Here is a 27,950-nt window from a genome sequence, read left to right on the forward strand (position 1 = left end):
TTTGTACCGTACGTCTGAAGACAGCAGATAAAACTAGCGCTTTTATGGGTTTTGTGATGGTCCCATTAGAAATAATTTATCAAAAAGCAAAACAATAGATATAAATATCTATAGCGTGTGAAAAAAACACTGCTCTAGTGCAATAATCCAGGGAGAAAATACGTGACTAGGTTTGTACGAGGACCGCGTTTTCTCTTAATGTTAAATTTGAATTATAAACTCCTGAAAGTAAAATTCTGTTAAATAAAAATTTATGTTTTCTTTCTAATTATATATAAAGTTGATTAAATTCTAGTGAAGATAAGTCCATCTCATTTTATAGTGGTTGGCGCGTTCGCCTACCATTCTTGAAACCCCGGGTTCGATTCCTGGCGTGAAAATTGAAATAGAGTGTGAAATATTGGTTTCAAATGTGTTTTTACACTGCAACATTTCTGACAACAATCTAGATTGGAGAGCCCTATGCACCACTAGGAGCTAATAGAGAAATGGTGATGATCAGAGGAGCGTGTATGGATGCATCCCTAGTTCTGTTCTGAGGTTATGCCCAAATATTACTGATTTCTCTCCAAACACAAAACGTAACGAGTTAATAAGTTCTCCTGTAGATCTTCTCCATGATGTTGAAGAAGAGGGAGTGCGGCATGCCGCGTGAGATCTGCTGGATGTGCGTGCGGATGAGCGAGTAGCTCGTGTCTTCGTACACGGCGTACGTGTTGGGCAAGCCGAGCTCCTCGTAGAGCGCCTTGACCCGCTCCACGTGTGCCGGGTCAGCGCTGCCGTAGCACTGCTGCATCAGGCCGCGCTGGGCGCTGGTGGCGCGCTGGAGCGCCACTACGGCCAGCCAGGAGCACTTGCCGGCCTGTATGTCGGTGCCCACCTTCCCCGTCACGGCCGGGTCCCCGAAACAGTCCAGGAAGTCATCCTGAAAACCACCGAATCATGCTGATTTTATATTTTCTCAATGTAATCAACTCTCAAAAGACTGTGCTAAAATATTCCTCCACAGACAGTGCTGCAACGTCGTGTTACATTAAGCAAAAGAAGAGATATTTTGAAATACATGCATACGAGGGTCAGTCAAAAACTGATGCCTCCTGTGTGTGAGTTGAGTGAAAAATTTGGCGAAGCACCTTGACACGAAAAAAAAGAGAGTGAAATTTTTTTATTTATGTTCTAAAGGAAAAATTATCAGTTTTGGCATAAAAAGCCTATAAAATAAGAATTTGATAATATCGTAAACATAGAATTATATGCACTTTAGAACAGCACATGTAACACAGTTGAACATAGTTATGCAGAAAAGCAGCCAGCCACAGAAAAGTGAAACTGAGATAATAGCACTTTTTTGAAGAGTTAATAATTAAATCTACACAACAGTTGGAATGTTTTTTACTTTGAAGAATGATAAATAATGCATGCGTTATTTGTTTTTTCAATACAAAAAACATTTAATTATGTATTTGACCAGTTTTAATGATTTTAAAAGCCTGACTGACCACACAACCTGAGATGTGCGTTTTGCAGAAAACAGCCAGCTCTAGTTAAACTCTGAACTTATTATTTTATAAAATGTTATTAAATATTTGTATATAACCACTTTATACAATATTAATAAATAATTCAGGTGTTTACCAATTAAAATGCAACTCTTGTCCTTCAGTTTACGTTTGAAGAAGATCAAGAAATTTTGATATTCATGTTAAAGAACATATGAGGTGTCTTCACAATAACAATTTCTCCGAATTCGCAAATCACCTAATCAATTTAAATCATGACTTTAATAAAAATACAGGATTTAAAATCTTACATACAAATAAAAATGGGTTAAAAGTAAATAATATGGAAATATTTTACCCTAGGAAAGCTTTAAAAAATAATGTTCCTTTGATCAATAATCAAACAACCTTTCAATATAGTCCTTTATACGATGTTCCACTGTAATGGTCACCCTAAACCTATTAAGCTCACCCCCTCCCTCCATCCCCTCTACCCTTTTTAAATTTTTTCTCAAACAACATAGAATATTTTCATAATTTAATCAGTGCATGTTTGTCCTAATCAGTGCATGTGTTTATTAAAATGCATGTCGTGTTGGTTTTATATTTTTGTGCAACAACTAAGGTGTATAGTGGGTTTTGCACGTTGGTTTAATTGGTGTCCTGACGAAGAGACGTCTCAAAACCGATATATATAGAAAAATCAGTATGTGGTTATATACAAATATTTACTAACATTTAGTAAAATGTTTGACCACAATGTTAATGCTTTGAATATTAGTAATATAGTATTTTTAATTTATTTTCCAGTACTTAAAGAATCGCTTAATTAATTTGTTATAATCATTTTATCATATGCCAAAGGAATTTTGGTGATTTTTTAAAGACCACACAACCTAAAATATGCCTTTTGCAGAAAACAGCAAGATCTAATATTGAACGATGCCTCATTCAAACTTTGAATGTAATGAAGTGACATTATGTATTTAAACATATTTTTTTATTACAAGTATTTTTAAATCAATGAATTTATAAAATTAAAATACTTACATATATGTGTTTGTCCACCTCAATTTATTTAAGAGAAATAGATTCCTGGAGGCATCAATCATTCCATCAGCATATTGAGAAATGTCATTTTTGTGATCAACGCTTTTGGTGTTCAGAAGGTGATTATTATAGTTTTCTGTATGAGAGCGGCATAATTGTATGTTTTTAGGGAGACAGAATTTATCTTACTGCACCCGATAACACTAATATCTATTTTTTCTAAATTGTGGACTGGCTGCTTTCTGCATAACTATGTTTAGTTGATATGCAAATTAATTTATACTCTGCATAAAAAACATAAATAAAAAATTGAGGCCAAACAGCTTGGTGCCGTAATCTCTACTCGGATCAAAGATTTAGAGCTACAGAAAAAAATGCCAGTCGAATTGTACATTCTAATTTAGCCGTTATACATTTTTATCTTAATACCTGAATTATAATTATTTAGACAATGTTAATGTTAAATTAATATTTGAAGCGCTAACTTTGTGATTTTCCATTTTAAATAATATAACTACGTATTTACTTTGTGTAAAATCACTAAAATAAATTTAATATTCCAACCGGTTTCGCAACGTCTAAAAGTAACACAAACTGGAGTTCATTCCTTGAATTGCAACTCATGCTGCAGTTTCTATATTGGTAAAACAAATACAAATTTCATGATTAGAATAAGAGCACACTTAAAGTATTTAAGAATTAATAACTTTTCTGAATTCGCCAATCACCTAATTGAAAATAATCACACCTTTGATAATAATAATAATGGATTAAATATCTTACATATTTGTAATAGAAGTCTAGATAATTATGAAAATTTAGAAATTCAAAAAGCTGTCAATCCTAATCTTCCCATAATTAATAACCAAATTAAAATGTTGATAATTAAAAATATCTTTTGATCCAACGCTGACACTACCTACCCCTTAACACTTTTCTGAGAATTTGTAGCCTGGACCCAAAACGCTGAACACAATCGTCACGATCGTAGAACAATGACGCGTGTGATTTTCTTCAACTTTACAAGAGAGCTATTTTTTTTCTTCGTCACTTTATGCCACAGCACGATGAGTACAAAAGTATATCCTTCGATACGTGGTTAATTACAATATTTTATTTTTTCAAACCAAGAATATAAAGTCTTTATAAAACCTTTTTAAGATAAAATATAAAAGAAAGTCAATGTAGCATTTTTAGCATATAGTTGTTCACAGTCGTATACATAGTTGTTCACGGTTAGATCACGACGACATGTTAGCGGATGTTGTATTTTGAGGTATCTACTTGTATTTGGTGAGAATTGAAATGTTTAGTGTTAGATTATTTTTGCTTACTAAGCCTTGACAAATTCAAAGTTATGTTCTAAAACCAGTCGGGATAATAAATTTATTTTAGTGATTTTACGCAAAGTAATTACAGTAAAACCCCTGTTTTAAGTTTTTCAAGGCAGCAGCAAAAAAAGTGTTAAAGTGAGGAAATAAAAAACTAGAGAAAAATTGTAAAAACAGTCATAAGTGGGGATTATTCATATTTACCTATAATTTCATAAAAAATATTATGTATTTTTTCAATCAATACCACAATGTGTTTTTTTAAATTGCATTAAAAAAAAACATGTTTAAATAATTTTATGTAGGTACTTAACATTAAAATCATGAATATAAAATTTGAATTAGCATAAAATGCATACAATGATTTTTTCCCTAAATATTGGTAAATTTTGTTTACCATATATAGTATCACTTTTTTTAGTATGACACCACAGAATTTCAACTGTCATTTACATTGCCGCAAAACTGTTTCACACTTTTAAGATAACTAAACAGTTAAACAAACAATGTTCATTCCAAATTATGTTTATAACTTCAAATAATATTTCTATTGCCAAATATTTTAACTTTCTGCATCTTAATTTATTGATGTAAAGACTTTATTCTTCCTTAAATTTTTGTTAAATTAAATTGGAATTATGAAAAACGTTAATTAGGGGAATATTTTAATGAGAATGTATGGAAAAAAATTGGACCTAAACATTTCGGTGAAAAAGCGAGAAAATGTAAAAATGAGGTGTTATTGTACGTAGTAATATTATTAAAATATTCTCACCTGAATTTGGAAGAATAGCCCCATCTCCAGTAGGATGGTCTTGGCCTGGCGATGCATCTCGGGGTCGTCGATGCCGCTCATGAGCATGGCCAGGCCGACGGGGAGTTGGAAGGTGTAGTAGGACGTCTTGTACTTCACTATGGAGTTGTATCGCTTCATGGTGAACTGTTCCAGGTCCGGTTTGCCGTCCTTAGTGGAGTGCGTGTCCAGGTACTGCCCTATGGACGTCTTCAGGAGCATCTGCGAACGAAAATCAAATTATTCCTTCGTGTATGGGAGCGAAGTACGGAAGGACGAAAGTAGGCTGAATACTGTCAAAATGCAATTTCTCCACGATAGGTGCACAGATGTCGAGATCTGTACTAATGAACTGAGACTACTAAGGCTGAGATGAGCATCATCGACAAAATCAAGAAAGGAGTTCTGCGTTGGTTCGGACGTTTAGAGCGAAAGAATGACTGAAAAGATTTACAATGCGTATGTTGATGGATGCGGAAATCGAGGAAGACCAAGAAGGGCATGGCGCATGGCATCAATTAAAGTATGTCCCTATTTTAAGAAAAGGAAGAGATTCCAGAGGACGACTAAAGTGGCAGTTTTTCTAAGGAATAAACCATACAATGACTGCTTAAGAGGGCTTGGATTTAGTACACTGGAAGAGCGAAGGTGGCGTGGCGACTTTATTGAGACATTCAGAATCTTGACAGAGCAATATAATGCATTGAAGTAAAAATCAATGTTCACAATGAATAATAACCGCTGTCTCAAGAGGTTTATTGCAATGAAGAAATCCAGTGATTAAAAAAAATACATATTTGTTAATAGATTACCAAACGAAGCCAAAAAAGTTTAAAAATATATTTTTATGTGTTGTATTATCAGCGCTATGATTTATTAAAGTTTTGTAATTTTGAAATTACTCCACCCGTGACATCGTAAGTTCTCTTCGGTGAGTTCTGACTGATGAGTTTCTCAGAAACCGAAAATCTATCACAACACTATCATTGTTTGATCCGGAAGAACTTGTGAAGTAGTTTTTTTTACTTTTCGATTTTTGGGGGCATTTCAACGAGTTGTTGAAAACCACCATCTCAGAGGTCATTCATTGAACTAAACAATACCTTCTTCTTATTCAACCCCAGGAAGAACTTCCTAACAATCCAGTTGTGGAGAAATGGAATGGCCTTCCCGAGAAAGTGATTGGTGCTAGTTCAGTTAATGTATTAAAAACCGCCTAGACGCACATATCAATTTATAATGTTTAATAACCGTGTACACTTGATATACACACATCAGCTTAATAGTTGCTAGTGTATTATTAATAATAATAATAATTATTATTACTATACAATATATAAAAATAATTTTTAAAAACTGCTAAATTTCTTCATCACCAACTAAACAGAAACCTATATTGTTTCTGCAATATTTCAACTTAAGTATGCTTTTCGGGGAGTGTCAAATAAATAAATAAAATTATTCAATTAATAAACTTGGTGGAAATGTTTGTTTCATCAGTAAGAAAACGATGTCAGTCTAAATATGATTACCGAATTCGCTTATAAGTGTTTTGATAAGTTTTTGATTTTTTTTTATTTTTTAAATATATTTAGACCCCTGTATTTAGTAGCCTTACGTGTCATGTACAAGGCTAAGGTACTCGGAAAAAAAAAGTTTTTGTTTGTCTTGGAAATGGGATGTTCGATCACTGATTTTGGTTTATTACCTTTATGAGTCCAATCACCATTGTTGCAAAGTTCAAGAACAATGGCGCGTGATAACTACTTTTTTCTACAGTGTGGATATCTGTTAAGGATATTCCATCTTTCCTGCATTCTGCTTCAATCAAGATTATGGCGTTGCAAACTGAAAAATGGGCACTGAAATAACAGATGTTCTATACTCTGTGAAGAAATATCATCGCATGGACAATAGTCATCATTCCTTAATTTTAAACCTATATAGATAACTTCTCATAGCTCCGTGTCCGGTAAAAATTTGGGTCATTTCGAAAGTACTTTGGTGATGATGACGGAAGTTTGCTGCATCAGCCAGCGTTGGGAAAAACATTTTAGTGATTTTACCTGCAGAAGAAGCGCGGTAATGATCCTCCCAACGCTGCTGCGTATTTTGTTTTATACAGCGTTTAGCAAAGCTAAGGGGAAATTCTGAGAAGTTTTTGATTTGCAATTTTCTGATTGTAGAACAAAGTTTGTTGACAACGCAAACAAAGGCTATTATTTGGTAAAACAAAGATAAAGGCGAGAATGATAATTGATCTAAAAAAAGAACAAATAAATTTAAATAACGAGCTACTTGTAATATTTTTACAGCATTGTTGATTTGGACTTTGAGACGTGTTAAACATAGATACATATTAATTAAGACTCAAAGACAAATCTTCATATTACCTAATTAGTTTGTCAGCATCAAGATTTTAAAATTAATCCTAGATGAGAGTTTTTAACTCGACAATAGACAATAATAAGGAAATCCAGTGGAAACAATTTATTTACTAAACGCCCACAGGGCTCTTATAATAGTTTAAAAGTAAATAAATTTAGTAGCGGTTACAATAGATACTTATTCTTAGTGGTGGGGGTCAGTGCTATGCAAGCTCCTGACGTCACTGCAACCTGTGAAGATCTATTGTGACGGGTCCCCGTGAATAGATCTCGCCCTCCAAGCCCAGGTCTATAAAGATACCGGCTACTGTGTGGAAGGCGAGAGTTTACATTTTGCTAAATCTCCCCCTCCAAGCCCAGAACTGTAAAGTATCGGGCTATTAGGTAGGTGGCGAGTTCTTTTACATCCTCAGGGTTATAATATAACATATAATCTTATATATTAATACTTTAGAGATGATGGATTGTGTCTGGCCTCATAGTGCAGTGGTTGGCGCAATCGCCCATCATTCTTTAGGTCCCGGCTTAGACTCTTGTCAGATTCGACGTGAAATATTAGTTTAACACTGCAATAATTTCCCATCCCTGGACTGAAACTGCAATGCAACTTTTCAATGTAACAAAAATGATCTAGATACGCTGCGATTGGGGTGCAAATGCAGTGCCCTATGCACCACTGGGTGTGGATAGGGAAGTAATGATGATGGTACTCTGTTAACACATTATTTTTACATTATATTGCATGGAATGGATGTATGCATTATGTTGAACGTAGCAAATTTGAATGCAAGAAAAAAATGCAAACTTTACCTCATTGAACATCTCAATGACATTTTTATAGTAGGGCTGGTTGGAAAAGTACTTCTTGAGGGTGCTATACATGGTGGCGTGGACAAGTACAGCGTCGTTGATGGCCGATAGTCCCACCTCCTCCTTCCGGTACCAGCACGGGGAGCCGCGTCTCGTCTCCGACTGGTCCATGATGTCGTCCTGCATCAGCAGGTAGGCTTGGAACTGGAGGAAGAACAAAGATAGTGGAATAAACATAGATATTCATGGTATTTTTATTATTATTTGTTATAGGCATCGCAGGCAGCCTTTACTGATGTGCCTATATCTCGTGTACTGCTTTTTGTCCAAGTTCTTCCTTCAAAAAAACATCCAAACGGTTAACTGTGAACTGGTTGACCGAAACGAAATGGACAACTGGGCTTGGCAATTTATTCCAGTCTGAAATCCCCCAGCTGGAAAGGAAGTTTTTCTTGGGATCGAGGTGGAATTAGGGACTGAAGAGCTTCCAGTTATGACCCCGTAATTTTTTGTTAGGATTTAATTGATACATGAGGGCATTGGAAGCAAAGATAGCAAAATTGCGTTTTGGCGTTTTCGAGAAAAATTACAAAAACTGCTACACTAATGCCAAAGAGTCTTTATGTTAGAAATGTTATTTTCACTGAACTTAAACTTTAAGATACTAATAAATTAGCTTTAATAGAAACACGAATTCAAAAAACTTTCTTAATATTTGTATGGCACGGCCATTTTGAAAATTTACATCTCAAGCCTGTCATTGGTCAAATAAAATGGCTGATGGATATTGCTATGTTTGCTTCCAAACACTATTTACAAACCATCAGAAGTATGATTTTAAACTACATTTGCAACCCAACTCATGATTTTTATAAAAAATAAAGTTGATAAATTACAGAATGACATCATAACCAAAAAAATAATTTTTTTAGGAGGTTGCTATCTTTGCTTCCAATGCCCTTACATCTCATGCAGGGGGCAGTCATAGTAATTGTTGTATCTTATAAGTTTCTATCAAGTCCTCTTTCTTCCATCAATCTTCCAATGATGTAAGTCCTAGTGCTTTTGATCTACTGTAGTAAGGCATCCTTTCGAGTCATTTGGGGATTTTTGTAGCACATCTTTGGACTTTTTCCAGTGTCCAACATTAATTAAAAACAACGTTAGTGCTTCAAATATTAAAAATATATATTTATATATATATATATATATATATATATATATACAATACATAACTCGATAAACTGACTAATATAATTTAAAATCTGAATGTATTATTCTTCAGATATATCTTAAAATTCGGGAATGACAGCTTACATGCATAATGTGATATGCAGTTCTTTGCGTGAGTTTACGTACTTGAATATAGTGAGTAACCGATAATTACTCGAGTAGAGTGCGTAATCATTGAATAGATGGAGTGTGAAATAAAAAGTAAACAAACACGAATGCAAAGCTGGAAACATAAACAATGATTACAGAATATAATTACCGGCCAAAGTTCAATTACTTTTTATCAGAGCAGATAATTGAAAGACATAATATTATCTAGGAGAAATAATATTTTTGGTACTCTTATCAAATTAATGCAGTTCTATGATTCATTGACGTAAGAAAGGTAAACTTGCAACCAATGGTGAATTGGTAAAACTTACAAAATACTGTTTTAAGTATATCCAAATCCATGTAGATTATAATACTGGAATTCAACCTTTTTTGTTCGTTTTTCAATTAATTGATTTAAATAAACCTATATCTCAAAAGAGACAAAGGAAATATAATAGGGATAACCAAAATGAAGGAATTATTGGGGAATGTGGAAATCTAGCTATTTACAGGGGACATGGCGGGTCTTATTTCCTTAATAATGTGGAAATCATGAACATTAGGCAGAATGTTGAATATTACATAGTGTGTAAGTAAAGATAAACATAAATCACCTAACCAGCCACTGGTCATAAGCCCTAATAATTCCTTAATCAATGCTATTTCATTCACCTCCGTTGCGGTATCGGTCTATTTAATCAATTTCATTGGCTATTTTACTTACTTTTTTTCTTTCTTTATTTTCCTAAAGTTGAAAACATTGAGAATGACAAATATTTCTATTTTATATAAAAACTAATGCATATGGCAAAGAATTTTTTTTTTTTTTTAAATCTTATTTAAAAACATGTTAAAATTCAAAAATACATAAAAATAAGCTTTAGCAGGTTTCTCTAAACATTCAATAAACATTTAAAATTAAAATAAGTTCACTTTTTTTATTTTTGCTGTTATCATACAAGAAAAGCTAAGTTTATTGGTTACTAATAAAAATAGAGAGGTATTAGTTTAAAAAGAAAACATATTGAGACTAATTGTTATTTTTAGTCAACATTTGGGTTGAGTTCACGTAATACTGTGACCCAAACAAAAGGAAAATTTACTGTAGGAATATTTTTGATAGACTATGTTAAAAAAAATATAAGTGTAAACAATTTAGACTTTTCAAATTAATATATTTTAATTCATGAACTGAAAAAAGTATAACCAAAAAAATGAATGCAAAATAGTAGTTTTATTTGTGTTATTGTTACAGTGAAGTGACCTTAAATGACAAAATCATAAACGTGATGATTTGAATTCCACACATTAATGTGGAAGGAATAAGATAACAGATAACAATGATTTAACCAGCACAGTACAAACTTAAATTATGAAATCATTTGAGAACGTAATCAAGTACACAGATATTATATCATTATCATTGCCACCTACGTATGCCATGGATCCCCTACTTACTTTAACCTGATAGCAGGTAATTCGAACATAAAATAACAAAGTAAACATGTATTCAAACCTAACATTGGTATGAATTCAAGGAAAACATTATTTTGAAGTCTGATTTTATAATCTGATTATATGCGAGTATTATTATATTAATATTAACTGATTAAGTTATATCAGATTACACTCTGAGATGTAACATCAAGGAGAAATGTGTTCTAAAATGAATATGTGAAGCACTTTGTTATTTTCCATACTAAAAAATTCAACTTCAATAGCCAGCCTACTTACAGAAATATATTCTCAAAAGACTTCTAAAAAAATCAGAAGATGCGATATAATTATATAATTTAGGCCTGTAATAGCAAAACACAAAAACTTACGTGTAAATGTGTTATGTGTAAACTTATGTGACACGAGAGTTTTAAGGAAATAAGAAATTAATATAAATAACTTTAAAATAAAATTTAACACTTATAAAAAAAAAAACAGAAAATATATAAAGGAAAATTGAAAAATGTCAACATTTTTTATTGTATAAATTGTATTAATACTCATATAAAAATTATACTGAGGAACTTCAGCCCTATGGGAACTTGGATACAAAAAAGTTTTCTTACGCACGGTAAAAATTAGAGCATTAAATTGTAAAGCAAAGTTTCTTGAAAACATATGAAAAAAATTGAAAAAATATTTTTGAAAAATGAATTACAGTCAAACTTGGTTATTACGAGGAAGATGGGACCACTTGAATTTGCTTGTTATAAGCGTTACTTGTTATACCAGAGAAAGGTTTTTTTTATACAATCGCTATTGCACATTGTCACTAAGTAAACAAGTAAATAAACCTTCGCACCTATTTAAGTAAATACACATGTGTACATATAATTCATACAGATTTTTTTACAGGGGTTAGGTTTTAACTGATCTGGTCTAGAACTCATTTGATATAACCCCCTTTAATGTTTATTGAAATAAGCTTAGAATATAAAAAAACACCGTAAAAACCCCCGAAACAAGCATGTCATTCATAAACTACAAAAGCAGCTTGTAAATTGTAACAATGTGCCGAACCGGCACTTACTAAGTTCACAAAGCTTGGATTTTTTTAAAACCATGTGTGTTCATTTTACAATATTGTTGACAAAAAATCCAATTAGGTACTTAGACACTTACATAGCTATCATAAACTTAATCTGATCCCAAGCCCGGCGGTATTTATCCTTCACTAACTGACCGTTTGGATTTTATCACTTAGGTTCTTATTTCAAGAATTATGTTTTTAACAATTGAAGACTTTTTGTAATTTTTGATAATATTTATGTTCGGTATGTCTGAGAAGTAGCTCGTTATAACAGTGAATAATTGTATGGAGAAAACCATGAACTAAAATGTCAACTAATGTTTCCTCGTTACATCCGAGATTTCGCTATTTCCGTGATCGTTATTACCGAGTTCGACTGTACTTTGAAGAACATCACTAGTTCATATGAATCAACCGATGATAAGAGGTTCTGCAAGATTTCCTATTTACGGTAAGCCAGCGGACCAACCGGCAGATATGACCGAGAAGAAGCGCAAGAGAACTTGATACATCGTCACATGCGGAGTAATTTCAGAAATGCAAATCATAGTGCTGTTAATACGATATACAAAATGAAAAAAAAAAAAATTGGCTTAGTTCAATAGTCTATTAACAAATAAAAAAAACACCGAATATCCGCATTCAGCGTAAGTCCCTCTCCAAGCACAGGAGCAAGAGCCTGTTTCTTTTTTTGGAGAGGAACAGCATGAAAAACAAAATGTAAATCTAGTATACTTAAATATGCATTTACATATATATTTGACATAATACCTCACTGGTCCAGGCCAGGATTGATTTTAGATACACGAGGTTGATTAAATATGTATCTGAAAATGCTACCATGGATGTAAAAGTAAACGACTATCTAAAGACGGAGAAAGTCAAGATCAAAAAGGGTGTAAGACAGGGTGACATGATATCTCCAAAACTTTTTGCATTAGCCTTAGAAGACATTTTCAAGATGCTAAATTGGAACAACAAAGGCATAATAATAGATGGCAAGTATCTAAATCACCCCCGTTTTGCAGACGATATAGTAATCATAAGTGAAGAGGTAAACGAACTGGAATCTATGGTAAAAGAATTGTACGAAGCCTCTAAAAAGATCGGTCTGGAAATTAATATAGACAAAACCAAGATTTTGAGTCCAAAACCTAGCAACATACGTACCGGAAGTAAAACTATTGGTGCTGTTGACGAGTAAATTTATCTTGGGCACAAAATCAAATTGGGAAAATTTAATCAAACTGCCTAGACGAATCGGGTTAAGTTGGGCTGCGTTTGGAAAGCTGAAACACGTTTTCAGAAATAAGGAAATCCCAAATGATCTGAAGGCCAAAGTCAACAACTCTTATGTTCCACCGGTGGCAACATATGGTCTTGAAACCATGTCACTCACTGCAAGAAGTGGTCTATAGAAAGACAAATTTTGGGCATCTCCTTAAGAGACCGAATAAGGAACGAGGATAGAAGACGCCGTACAAAGGTGACCGATATCGCAGAAAGAGTGGGAAGACAAAAATGGCAGCGGGCGGGTCATGTGGCGAGACAAGAAGTCGATAGGTGGATCCCCAGAATACTAAACTGGAGACCCTAAGAAAGTAAAAGGAAAGTAGGGAGACCACAGAGGAGATGGACTGACGTCGTCGTCGAACTCGTGGGCCATGGATGGAAACAGAGTGCCCAGGACAGAAAAACATGGAAAATTTGGAAGAGGCCCATATCCAGCAGCGGAGAGAAACGGGCTGATAAGAAGAAGGAGAAGAATACCTCACTGGTCACAATCCGTATTGAAACTAAATTGTGACAAATGTACCTGAATTGTATTATATTAAAACAAAGTAGATATTTATGTTCTCACCATTTCAATACACCAGCCCATGATGTTGGCGAGGCGGATATTCTCAGGAGTCTGTCGGGAAGGATCTTCGAGCAACTTGTATGACAGCACTAGAGCCAGCCCTCGGTTTTTCTTTCCGCTCGGCACATTATACTGCAGTATCTGGGAAACATACAAAAACCACAACATTGTTACAATATGATAAAACTATTGAAGTATGGTAAAATTTCCAATAGATAGCACATAGATGGTTTCGGAATTAAACTAATATATACCTTAGATTGGTAAGTTAGTGTTATATTATTTAAAAGCGCAGCGCAGTAAGCTTCAAGTGTTAAACACAGAAGTGCAAATGCACTTAATGAAAACTAATTGATGAGACTGACGTAATTTAAATTTGCCAAACATTTAATAAAGTCTACAAAATATGCTATTGGGGATCAATGTACATATAATAGAGATTTATATAGGACTATTTTCATGCAAAATCGACTCAAACTTGCAATATTAAAATCTGCAATTGAAAAAATATTATGCATGTTCTAATTTCGAGATTGCGTGGCAATCATTTTTAGTAACTCTTCTTTAAAGATTATTTTTTCCATAAATGAATGCAAAATATTTAAAAACGAAACGGGTTTTTATACTTTGTCTGCGATAGGTTAGTTTTGTAGATAAAAATTCTCACGAATGAATTTTCTGCTATAATGATTTTGAGATAAAAAATACATTATAGGTATACTTGATTCTCCATTTGCTGGCATAGTTTTTATCAAGGTTAATAAAAAAAATACAACATTATATTAGCAAGTTGATGATTCGGATACAGGTACTTTTTTTCTATCAAAAAAAAATACTATGCCAAATGAAACTTTTTGCTGACATTTCCAACAGAATTCCAGGGTCCAGGATTTGGGCTGATGATGTTGGCAATATTAGTGAAAATGATAAATGCTCAAGTGCTTACTAAATTGGAGACAAATTTAAAATCAACCTTGAAAAGCACACGATGGCTAAACTAACCAGATGAGACATCGCATGACTTAACCTTATGTGTTTAAATAACCCTAACTGGTTTTTAAAAACTATAACTAATTTATTTTTTTAAAAAAACATTGTCAAGAACATTGGACGTACGCTATAAATAAATCAGAAAAAAGTTACCAGTAAGGTTAGGTTACAATATTTTGGTATATTATCCAAATCTTCATAGAATTAACTTTTAACCCTTTCGGGATTTAATTTTGTTACAGGCATTCGTCAAAGACGAAGGAATTACCCTTTTTTTTTTAAACATTTGGAACCCTCAATTATAGGCAGAATAGTGAATGACTGTGTAAAAATGACAGATTTAAAGTCTAGAATGTTATATTTCCTAGTAATTATTTCATCTTTTTTTATCTGTACATCATCTAAGGAAAGTAATCATCATGAAAAAAATCACATTTAATTATTGCAATCTTTCCGAGATTTGAACCCAGAAACATTAGTGCAAGTGTCTTGCTGCCCTATTGGAGAATCAAGTGTACGGAGTAATCGTGGCTCAGTGGGCTGTTTACCTTGGCGAGCCACTTGGAGGCTTCTGGCACGTCCGTGTGCTTCCCCCCGTCCGTGAGGTCTCTCACGATATCGGGGAACACGGCCAGGAACTCCCGCACCTGCTCCTTGCTGGTGGCCGAGCCGGCTGTGGCCAGCGGCACCGACTTGGAGTTCAGGGTGGACAGAAACCTGCGCCATAAGGAATAAGTCAGTTGAAAGATGGCTAAATGATATATGTCAGTTTTTTAGGTATATTGAGTTATGTATATTATATCACAGGTTTATTCAGCAATTTTTCAGCATTTTTTGCAAACACGGAATGGTGAATAATCCTGGATAAACACCAATGCATTTGCTGAAAACAGAACTAAAATTCTGATTTTTCAGAGCCTATCAAACACAATTGCTCTGCTTCAAAATTTATAAAAAGTGACATATTTTCCATCTTAAAACAGAAGTAACAAGTTAACTTTATATTCCTCATGGTTCAGGTAGTCTTTGAAAAGACTAGAGCAAAAATAAAAAAACCTCTTCGTCAAAAACCTTACTGTCATTTTACTTTTTAAATATATTTTTATTTAAAAAGACTGTCATAAACACAAGAGCATGTCTTTTTTGGATCACCCGCATTGCAGACAATATGTATTTTTTGTTTGTAATTTCTGTTTTATCTATAAAAATCTTTAAAAAATCCTATGTGAAATGATTTTTTCTTTAAAAGTGAGTAAAAAATAATTATATTTCAATCAATAAATAATTATATTTCAATCAATAAATAATTATACATCAATATTTCATAGCACATCGACTGGCGCCTAAAGCTTAAGACTGATCACTTTACTATGATTATTTTTTTATTTCATTTCAATAAAGAGAAATACTTGAGTTCTTATTATTAACTCAAATTTTTAATTTTCAGACCATTTCCTAAAAGTCGTAAATAACATGTGCTGGAAAAATGGAAATCGAGTTGTGGTAGAGAGAGATTTGAGACTAGGATCTATAGTCTGTGAGTCCACAATACTACCATGGGTCCACAACCTGGTTCGTAATGTAACGTATGATTGAGAAACACCGCATTTGTACAAATAATGCAATGCCCTATGCACCAATAGGTGAGGATAAGGGTATGACGATATATAAAATAGTATATTTACTCTTCCTTCGAGCTGTTTGAAGTATGCGGTTGGGGCATTTCACAGAACAATTATAACTCTGCTATTTCTAAAGGAGAAGCTTAAGAGAAGACACAACACGATGTACTGAAGGGATATGTTTAAAACAATCTTTTTATAACCTCTAAAAACAGATGCGTTTCAAATATAGGAGAAATATATTCAGTAGAAGAGAAATTTAAATACGGGTCCATTGTAAGAACACAGTGAACAAAACATGTGGAGAACGGATGACGATTGCAGATAAGGCATTCTTTTACAACTAGGAAAACAGACATAACCCATTCTGACATTACCCACCTTACGGTTGGGGTGGCAAACCATCATATCGTCAGCTTCAAGCCAAAGTCGCTGACCCAAGAAACATAATTTTGAGAAATCGCAATTTGAAAGTTTGGAAACCAAGGAAAAACCAGATTTTTGTGTTTTGGAGGTTTTTATGTACACAACATAATCCACTCATGTCTTTTTTGTAACTTTTTCCTTCTGATACATTAAAAATATCTGGAAGATTTTTAATGAGGTGAGGTGGCTAAAATTCGGTCAAGTGACTATTGCATGTTTATAATTATATGAAGAATAGCACTCTTCGAAGAATACAGACTACCTATAGTTTCAAAAGATCTGTTAAATATATTTTAAATGTATCTCCTGCTTAACTTTTACTTTTATATACATCTACTACCTGTATCCAATGAATTATTGATGGTTGTGATTTTTTTAGTAATAAATATATATGTTCATGGAAGCAGAGAGAGGGGGGAGGAAGGTAGAGTTGGAACTATACCATGTCTTCTCCCTTTTATGTACTTTTTATTTAATTTTTATAATACTTCTTTTTTTTGTATTTACCTTTTCCTCTCTCCTTCTGCATTCATAATAAATTAATGTGAAATCTGTAATTGGTCTTACTTTTTAAAATTGTTTTCTTGTATCTTGATTTTGTTAAAAAGACAGTATGATTTCCATAATAAATAAATAATCTGGAAAATGCAAGCTATCAGAGTTAGTGAAAAGAAGGAATTATTATAATGTTGTGGTCAGAAATATGTTTTTATTTAAAGAAATATTATTTAACATGTTTAAATTCATAATAATATAAAGTCACAAAGTAAAAAACAAATAATTCAGATTTACGCAACTTTTTTCTAACAAAGTTACCTTGGTGACGTTTGCCTCTTAAAGAACACAATTTTACGCTTCGAATGGCATATTTAACTCAAAACTGTCATTTTTAGGGTTAGTTACTTTTGCCTGAACGGCGACGATCTGTTTGATTTTGAAAGTCTCTTTGACATACACATTATATTATAAAGGAGAGAACAAAGTAAAGCACAGTTTTTTGCTTTACTTTATAATTTAAACTTTTTGATACAGCTGTTTCCCTTTAAAAAGGGATTATCTAAGTACACACATAGTGCGTAAAGCAGTAGCGAGTGGTGACTTATAGGTAAGCAACAAAAAATGATCATAAATATAATGAAAATTGGCTGTTTTTCTGTGGTTCTGTGTGATACAAGATCATTTCTCTACTTCAGATGTTGATAACAGACGGAATATTTGTTTTGAAAGAAAACAATTACCAATAATCTATCAATTTAACTCAAACTCTGTTAAATATTTACGAAGCTATATTTTCCACTATTTAATTACACTCACACAAAAGTTTTTTTAATACCACACTGATAGTCAGTAGATATTATTTCCATTAACTCTTGTGCGGCTGTCGAGTTGTGTCTTGTATCCTATGTCGGCTGTCACACAAGTCGACATAGGATACAAGACTTGATATATCTCTCTTATTTTTTTAAATGATGAACTCGTATTTTTTGTAATCTTTAAATTGACATTTTCACACCGGATTTGGAAAGCAAAATTTGTATAACTATGCTGGATGTTAACAAAAAATATTTATCCTTGCAACGCGAAGAATGAATGTCCGCTTAATTCAGCAACCCATATGTATAAGAGAGCACGAAGATAAAACTTATGATAAGGAAGACAGAGATGCTATTCTGCGGCGGGTGTTGTGTAAAACAGTAACAGATTCAGTCGGCTTATGACAGTAATGGGGGACGCACGCGCGTAATATGAGCGGCGTATTTATGATTTTACATTTATTTTACTATAACAGGGCTAAATTATGTGTTTATTTGCATAAATTATGTCTCCATATTTTTTTTTCAAGTGCCTGAACTTTAGAATATATCGTCTTTTGCTAGCGGTAACACAATGTAACACCACCGCGCGCAAAGGGATTATTTATTACAGTATTTTAAGAGCTAAGATTGAAATTACAAATGGCAACAGAGATGGAGAACATTTTAATCCCTGCTGTCATTTAGTAATCTCAATAACTCCCTAGAGGGTAAAATCCAATATTTTGTTCACAAATATTTGAACAAACTCAAAAAATATTGTAAGATGGAAATATTTTGACGTGGTAAAATAGTTTTCTGTGTTCTTGTTTTTTTATGTGTTTATTTTCACAAATTGTTTATTACTCTTTTATTTTATAAATAATTAACTCTCCATTTTGCAAACGACAAGAGAGGAAATTTATAGTTGATTTATTTTGCAGACAGTTCAAAAGGCCAAATTACAGTGGTTAATTACAGCACAGGGATGAGAAAAATAACTTTTTTGTGATCTCACCGGGAATCAAGCCAGGAACCTGTGAGACAAGCATCTTAGCAATTCCACCATGAGGCCGCCAATTATAATTATTAAAAAAATTAAATTGGTCCAGAAGTGTGCAGCCACATAAGTTAGAGGAATATATTATGAACATAATATGCATGCCTCTTAACCACCATTAATATGAATAATGTACAAATTACAGGAAGGAAAATGATCTTCGACACGGAGCATCCGTTCTATACAAAGGATGGATGTTAGACTTAGATTGGGTTGCGTGACAATATAATCATTATGCACAAAGCAAGTCAAACATTAAGAATTTTCAATAGCAAATTGTGAAAAATCGAAGTTCTGAATTTATGAAAAGTATTTATTAACTATTAATTAAAGTAAAGTCAACTTTCCTTCCTGTAAGGCAGTTTCCGTATAACGCAAAGCGAAAATTGCAAATAACCCTCTTATGACGCAATATACAACAATGTAAATGACTTGAAAAGTTTATCCATAGAATTATAAAATACTACTTTCGAAAACCATGATGCAAATTTGGAAAGTGAATAGGGTTTTCGGGCCATCAGAAAAAAAAGGTTAGGCCAATAATATATGACAGTGATGTTGAATGAAAAGCGTGGTTGAACAGGATTGTGGTACCGTGGTAGTATTGTGGAGCCACGGGCCAAAGGTCCGAGGTTCAAATCCCACTCTACCACAACTCGATTTCCATTTTTTCAGCACAAGTTATTTACGACTTTTAGGAAATGGTCTGAAAATTTGAATATTCGAGTAAATAATAAAAACTCAAGTATTTCTATTTTTCTTATTAAAAAAAACCTAACAGAATCGAATGAAGTTTTTCTGCCAGAAACAATTTTTTAGTTTATAATTTTATTATATAAACTACTATCATATCATATTTAATAAAACCTACACTCAAATATGCAAAATTACAAATATTCATCGCTATTTGTATTATGTTTGAATACAATTTAATTAATTTAATGTATCCTTCAAAACGTGGACTTTGAGTATAAAATCTTTATATATTTGTAAGGCGAAACAAGTCAGTCTGATTTATGTATAATTTATGTATTGATTTATGAAATTTTCTTAGCAAGGTTTCTATATGACGGGGTAAGAATCATCTGATTAGTATTAATTCTGAGTTTCTTATAGCGCGGTTTTCATATGGGGGGGTTAAAAGCAAAACTGCTACTGTCCGTGATTTCTGTTTTAAAGAAGACCAACAAAACCAGCAGCGAAAAGACTATTTCTTTTAAGTTCAATACCACTTGTGGTATAACTAGTAGCGAAAAGACAAATCATTGAGCACATTGAACTTATAAGAAATAAGTCTTTTCGCAACTGGTTTTGTTGGTCTTCCAAAAAACAGTGATCATGGACAGTGGCGGTTTTGCTTTTAAATCCCTCCTAGTAGCGAAAAGACAAATCATTGAGCACATTGAACTTATAAGAAATAAGTCTTTTCGCAACTGGTTTTGTTGGTCTTCCAAAAAACAGTGATCATGGACAGTGGCGGTTTTGCTTTTAAATCCCTCATATAATGCAGCAGTGGTTTCTATATAACGGGGGACAAATTAATCGCTTTGTAGGAGGGTTTGACTGTAACATAATATTAAATATTTAGTGATTAAAAAAATATAATTGTCTATCAACCTCTGTGGCTAGCACCTTTAAATATGAAATAAATAATGTTTATATAATCACAAATATTTAGCATCATTCATGTTACAAAATACCACAATGTCATTTGTTCAGACTAGAACAACATTTAGTAAATAAACAGTTAACACTGTGTACGGGTCAAAACAAACAAAAGGAAATATGTTTGTCATTTTTTCTTCATTGTTTGAAAACATGTTGGAACTTTGGTAGTGTTTGAACACAGTTTACGATTTGATATATATTTGGATATAATTCTAATAAACAAATAAGCATTCCATTCAGATTAAACATTTAATTTTGCGAAACAGAAGTTGAATTCTCTATTCCAATGAGGAAATTCAGAGCTATGGGAAATCGGATGTAAAAAATGTTTTCTTAAATGTGGTGAATATTACAGTATTTAATTGTAGGGCCAAGTTTCTCAAAAATGTAAAAATAATACAAATGAACTACTTTGAAACTACACGGGTTCATTTAAAAAATAACAAATCAATTATTGCGTTATTATGTGTTGATAGATTTCCGGTTTACGGATAGCCATTTTTTTCAATGATTAATGTATTTTGACAGCGACGGGATTCTACTTTTAAACGGCAGCACAACTCACCGGCGACAACTCGTGACGTCACGGACGGCAATTTTAAAATTTAAAAAAATTATAGCGATGACAATACATAATATTTTTTACTTAGTTTGAAAGTATTTAAACAAACATTAAAAAAAACAACACTGAAAATCCTAAATAGAAATATTTAAAAAAAAAAAATAATAATAATTTCTATCTAAAGTGGGTTATAGAGAAATATGCCATACAACGAATACCGATAAAAACATATGAAATGGATTTATAAAAATTAATTGTATTTTCTTGAAAGGTTTTCATCCATAAAGTTAAAAAATATGTCCCTACAAAAACGCGACATGTTTGACTTTGATAATTGTGACGTCAAGATTCGTAACGATGTTCTATTTAAATTTAAACAGTCGCAAACAAAGTCCAAAATTTACACAAATCGTGACGTAATAAGGAGCGTGGCCAATGCAATGGCCTGTTTTCACGGAAATTCAAAATTATAAATTTAAAAATATTTTTTATGCTACTAATAAGTAGTAAAAAAAAGTGATATTTCCCTATTGGCTAAAAATCCAATATTATTTCTTTTTCATAAATAAATACATTGTACATTTATAAATACCTGTATGCAGTATTTTTTTTTTAATTCACAATTTCTCAGCCTACAAATTATGTTAAAAATACTTGCTATTTTTTAATACGAATCCTCAAATTCTTTAAAACACTTACAATATTATGACTTTCTAACAATATGACTTGTTAAGTTTTTGTTCTAATATTATATTCTTGCTATTTACGTATGTTAATGTATTTATGATTGACACATACTTCTGAGAGAACCTCTTTAAGAATGGAATATTCTGGTAGTTTAAGCATATGCAGATTGTAGTTTTTAAAGGGCAAATTTTCTTTGGGGGCTGGCAGTAACTTTTTAATTCCCTTTTTTATTGATTGAATAATAATTAAATAATTGATAATATGTAATTTTTTTTTATTCAGACAACAAATATAAGTATACAATATTACTTCTAAATACCATTTTTATATGAATTAAATACATATATTAACATTAACGTTTCCCATTACATAAAAGAAAAAAACAATTATTGTGTACATAATGGGGAGTGACGTCTTACAATAGTTTGTTTTTTTTTTTATTATTAATATTTTTAGGATAACATATAAATTACAAAAAAATAATAAATGGTGTTTTTAATCAGTGCTACACAAAAAAAATTTATGAATGTACCTTTTCACTTCTTTCTTAAATATGTTGTATTCCTGACTGCACTTTTTATTTTCTTTGTCCATTTCATAAAATAAAAATATTCCTTTGTAAGTATAATGATGTTGTGCTGTACTTGTTTTTAATTTGGGAATTAAGAATTACCACCGGTTCTAGGTCGCGTACTTGCGTTTTGTGAAGTAGAAACTATCTATTTTGTCTTTATGTACTTGAAGCAAACTATTCTTTTTATTGAACAATTTTATATCTAAAGTCTTAAATTTTTTAAATAGTTGAACAGTGGGAAAAGTAGACGGTTTTTTAAAAATAACTTTAATAATTAATTTTTGTATTTTTTCAACTGGTAAAATATTTGTTTTAAAAGCACCACCCCATCCGATTATTCCGTACTGTAATATGGATTGGGCTAATGCAAAGTAAATTGATTTCAATTTTACGATGGTTAATTTATTACTCAATGTAATAAATACATATATAAGTTTTCCCATTCTATTTACAATATTATTTATCAATTATAATGCCTAAATATTTTATGCTAATTTTTTCAGTGATTTGAAGGCAAATTATCATTGTGAAACTGATATCCTTCATTGCGTTTGTAGTGTAAATATAGTTATTTAGCGCTATCTTCATATCACCATTAATGTTGGATTAACTATTTAAATTGTAGAGAAGTATCCTCAACTCCATATATATATAATATGTACATTGCCTGTAATGTCATTAACCAATTGTCTCCCCTACTCATATTAAGTTACAAGAATCCCCAAAGTTTATATGTGATACACGGGACTCCATTTTACAAAGTTTTGAAATAACGTAGTCCAAAAAATTTATTGAAATATAAATTGAATAATGAGTGACGGTAAAAAATATGCGGAAGGCCCCTAATATCACAAGTGATGAAAATAGCCAGCTAATAACCGGCAAGCAACGTTCGTATTTTATTTCTTTACTAACTTTGTACAATTGGTGGAAACCTGTTATTAGTTCCGAGTTTATGAAATTCATATGTTAGAACTGTTGGTTCAATTTTGAGAAGGGAATATGGAATTCTAAGCATTTACAGGGCTAATGACCTGTCATTGGCTGGTTTAAGTAGCCACTTTAAACACTGTGTAACATTTACCATTCTGCCTATGTTTAAACCACTTAAACCAACTAATGACCTACACCTAAACAAGGTTATCTAACATGTTTACTACTGTAAAAGATTGTATCGCTGATAACATTTATCCGGTAGGTACTTATATTATTTTATGAGATAAAAAAATTTATAAGAATTTTGTGTTAATTTTTAGGTTTGCCCTCCGTATGAAGAGTATCTCAGTTAGACATATTTTTGAGAAAAATGCAACGCGGTAAAAGAAAAAAAATAATGATTTTGATAAAACTATAAATAAACTTATCAATAAAACTTCTTATGGTCCTTAAAATAAAGCTTGATTAAAATGACAGCTGTCAAACTAATGTCACTAGTGATGGGAAATTATTGATCACTGATCATGTACCGATCAAATCGACTTTATCAGTTTTTTCATGCAAACATGAGACTCTGTTTCAGAAAACTGATACAAAACAATATTTATTAGTTTTTAGGATTAATTTACTAATTGTTGAATTGGATTATACAGTTTTAATTTATTGACGTTTATTAGTGATTTAATAATTCCTATGTAAAGATTATACTAAACTAAACTAATATTGATATGTGAGTAAGACTAAAACATTTCGTGATTCTGAATCGGTATTTGCCGTCAAAAATGTTACATACTGCACTCTTCGTAAAGACGGCAGAGATGATCAATGGTGTATAATACAATCATTTGAGAAACTATGTTGTTTACAATGTTAAATGATGTAATCACAATGAGGAAGTTCAGTGGTTTTTAAATATTTTTATGCATCATATTATAATTATAAAGATTTTTATGTAATAAAAAAAAATTCCACCCCTGACGTCACAAGTTGCAGCCGATGAGTTGTACTGCTATTTAAAAGTAGAACCCCTTACTGTCAAAATACATTAAACATTGAAAAAAAAAAGCTACCGAGAAGCCGGAAATCTATCGCAACACATAACAACGCTATAATAATTGATTGGATTGGTTATTGTTTACAAGAATTTGTGACGTTTTAAAGCAGTTGATTTTTATTAAAACCATTTTTATGAATTTTATCATACATTTTTGAGAAACTTCGCAGTACAATTAAATGCTCTTATTTGTACCACGTGTAAGAAATATTTTTTTATATATCCAACATCCTCAACGGAGGTTATGAACAGTTTTGGCAAAGGCGGGCGCTTTCATTATAATGGTTCTAAAAAGGGGGTTAAATAAAGACACCCTTTAGATCACTGCCATTCCTATTTTGAAGACTTTAAATATTCTTCATCTTCGTTTTTTTATGGCCTTTTCACCTCTCAACTCAGGTGTTCTGGCCAGTGTCAAGTTTTTTTTTTTTTTTTTACATATTTACACATGTGTTAGTAATATGATATATACAAGTTAGTATTTGATATAATATACACATATAATAATATAACATATTTACAGCTTAAAACCATTTATAACTAGATATTTACATATAATTTTTAATACACGTTTATTGGGTGGCGACAGGAGAGTTAGAATATGAATAGGGAATGGGATATTAATATCAGAGAGGTCGGATAGGAAATCAGGATAGCAATCATTTATGGGGCATCCAAAAAAACATGGTTTAAATCTTCCTCATCAAACTGCCATTCGCAAATGACAGAGTCCCGGACATGGATTCTGAACAGGAGAGAACCATTGCAGCAGTGCCCAATGCGCATTCTGCATATGGAGGATGACTCAAACTTGTTCAGAATCACTGTGAAAAACCAAGGCTTTTCTGTTACATTTTGGCTTCAGTTGGAAAAGATGTCTACCTGAATATTGAATGACGTCTTAATGTTTATATTTTTATAAATTCGCATCTTAATATTACGTATCTACGCAATTAATTAATAACTTATTAAATGTAAGAAAACAATAGCGATTTTAATTTGTTGTTACGGATGATATAACAGGGAATGTTGTTTACAACCGATGAAACAGGTTTGTTATTGCAGACGTGAGTATTGTGAATGTACTTATGCATGTTTTTTGCAATTGCGTGTTTGCTTTAGTCCTTAGTCGCATTAATTTGTATTTTGTTAATTTTATGACCTTGTAAAATGGTCTGTTTACGTCCGTCCGCCCGCGAAGGCGAATGTCGCAAGGCGGTTTGTTGTTAGACAACATGGTCTCGGTAGCCGGCCCGAACACCCGCATTCCACGAGTGTCATGACCAAAGCGTGAAGTGTAACGCACCTGTATTATGCTCATCACCGGCTGACCATTAACTGAAAACTTTCCACGGCGATGAATAAATTAATAATTAAAAAAAGAAACTCGCACTGACCTGTGCTCTTTTTTGAACGTGAACGGATTCTGCGTTCCTGAATTACTATCGTCATTTTGCTGTGTCACTCCTTTATTTCCATCTAGCCGGGGGGTCATGGAATCCGAATTGGAAACGGCACACGTTGTTCTAATTTGCCTTCGCAACTCCGCGGCACAAGATTTCTGAAAAGTCTGAACGCCCCTCAAAAAAGAGTTTGACGCAAACATTTTGACACGACGAGCACTAGTTTTTTTACAATAATATACAAAGCGTACGCGTTTTTAATTTATGACTTCTTTCGACGCTTCTCTAGGAAGATTTCATAGAAGATAGAAACAAATAAAATGTAAACACAATCACAGCCAGTTTGCACGTTTGACACGACCGCTCCGCGCTGGCACATTCGTTTTATAAGTTTATTTTATTATGTTGTGCATTTCGTACCGTACAACTGTCACGTAAGCACTACTCGCTCGCGATGCGCATGCGTTGCGCAATCACTCGTCTCCCGTTGGTCAATGTTAATCCGCGAATATTTAAGTCGAAACTTTTTCTAGCCTGCAATGTTGTTTTTTTAATCCGTACAAAATACAAAACAAAATGGTATTCCATATTTGATCACTTTCCTTTAACATAAAAATCTATTATTGTTGTGTTATATTAACTGCCTACATAATGTTCATAAAAATAAAATGAATTTAAATAATGTGCGTAAATGCAAAACGTGTTTATTGGATAAACAACGTTTATAATGTTAATTAATTCCTATACTTTATGTTTAGAATAACAAAAATGATCAGATGATGTGTGTTGTGTGTTATGCGCTAATGTGTGAGTTGTTTTTGTTTAGCGGGTACCTACGCGTACATGCCAATGTTTGTTGTTTTCGTACAATACAATAGGTTGGTGCCTTTATGCAGGAAGTAATGATATAAAGGTTTTGTTTTTCTCCCTTATTGAGGCCTTTTATCAAGGCATGCTTATATCGGCCGAAAACATGTTGGACACATATTTAGAAATTACGATGATATCTATCGCACAGAAATAACAAAACCAGAAAATACAATAATATATAACAATATGTAAACAAACAAAAATAATGCAAGTATATAATGAAATAACAGTTCTAATAATTACATGAAATTAAATAAGTACGTTATTAAGTACAAAAAAAACATGATAGATGGTTAAACATAAAAAAATATATTATTTCAGTTAAATATATTGTCACCATCATCATTCCCTTTCCGCACCTAATGGTGCATAAGGCACTGCATTGGTAAACCAATCGCAGCATATCTCAATATTTTTTTGTCACATGAAGGTAAGATGATCAGTCTTACGTATCAGGTACCAGTCTAGGGACTATAAAATATTCTAGCAAGCAGCTTACGGAAAAATGATAAATTTTTGCTCCAATACCCATACATTCTATCTCTTTCATACAGTTGTCCATGTATAAATTAAACAACCATGGTGACATTACACATCACTGTTTCACGCCTTTTGAGATCGCAAACCAAGATGTGAATCCCCCATTAACGCTGAACTCTCCTCATAGAGAAGAGGATACTGCACGTATAAGTTTATTGTTTACTTCACACTTTTCCAACGCGCTCCAAAATTTCGTTCGTTCGTCGTTTTCGTTCTAAAGGTGCGATATAGCGTTTCATTTTCTTTGCCTTATCCTACGGAGAAACGGCGTGATGTAGGTATATTGAAAAGTAATAATTATCGTACGTGAAAATGGTTCGTTTTATTTCATTCGCATAAAACGAAAAATCACAACGTAAACACGGTTAAAATAAAAAATGAAGATATTTTTATTGTGCAAGTCGTAAAAATTTTCTTCGGGGACTATCAAACTAACAACTTGCGGTTTCATCGTAAATTATTAACTGTAGGTATCTTTGTTGCAAATAAAACGTTTAAAAAATAAATGGCCAAGATATTATTTTTATTGCTTTGCATTGTTTTAATGCACGTGTGTATATGTAGGTAATTTATTTTATAAGCGAAATTGTTTTCTTATAGTACATTTACAAATAACTACCGACAATAAGTGACAGATTTTAAAGGCCTTACTTATAAACCAAAATAGTAATAATTCGCTCCC

General features: G+C 32.5%; 1 protein-coding gene across 1 annotated transcript; it reads right to left on the reverse strand.

The window, feature by feature from the left end:
- Positions 1-26,246, reverse strand: Fpps (Farnesyl pyrophosphate synthase). Its single transcript, XM_088224465.1, has 6 exons — positions 25,853-26,246; positions 15,123-15,291; positions 13,585-13,725; positions 7,871-8,074; positions 4,656-4,895; positions 1-925 (listed from the first exon to the last, which is right to left on the reverse strand). The coding sequence occupies exons 1-6, from the start codon at positions 26,059-26,061 to the stop codon at positions 590-592; spliced, it is 1,299 nt and encodes a 432-aa protein (XP_088080591.1). The 5' UTR covers positions 26,062-26,246; the 3' UTR covers positions 1-589.
- Between the last annotated feature and the right edge of the window lie 1,704 nt (positions 26,247-27,950).

Source organism: Micrasema longulum, unplaced genomic scaffold, assembly GCF_059751315.1.
Source record: "Micrasema longulum isolate JH-2025_06_02 unplaced genomic scaffold, ASM5975131v1 h1tg000284l, whole genome shotgun sequence".
Lineage (NCBI taxonomy): Eukaryota > Metazoa > Arthropoda > Insecta > Trichoptera > Brachycentridae > Micrasema > Micrasema longulum.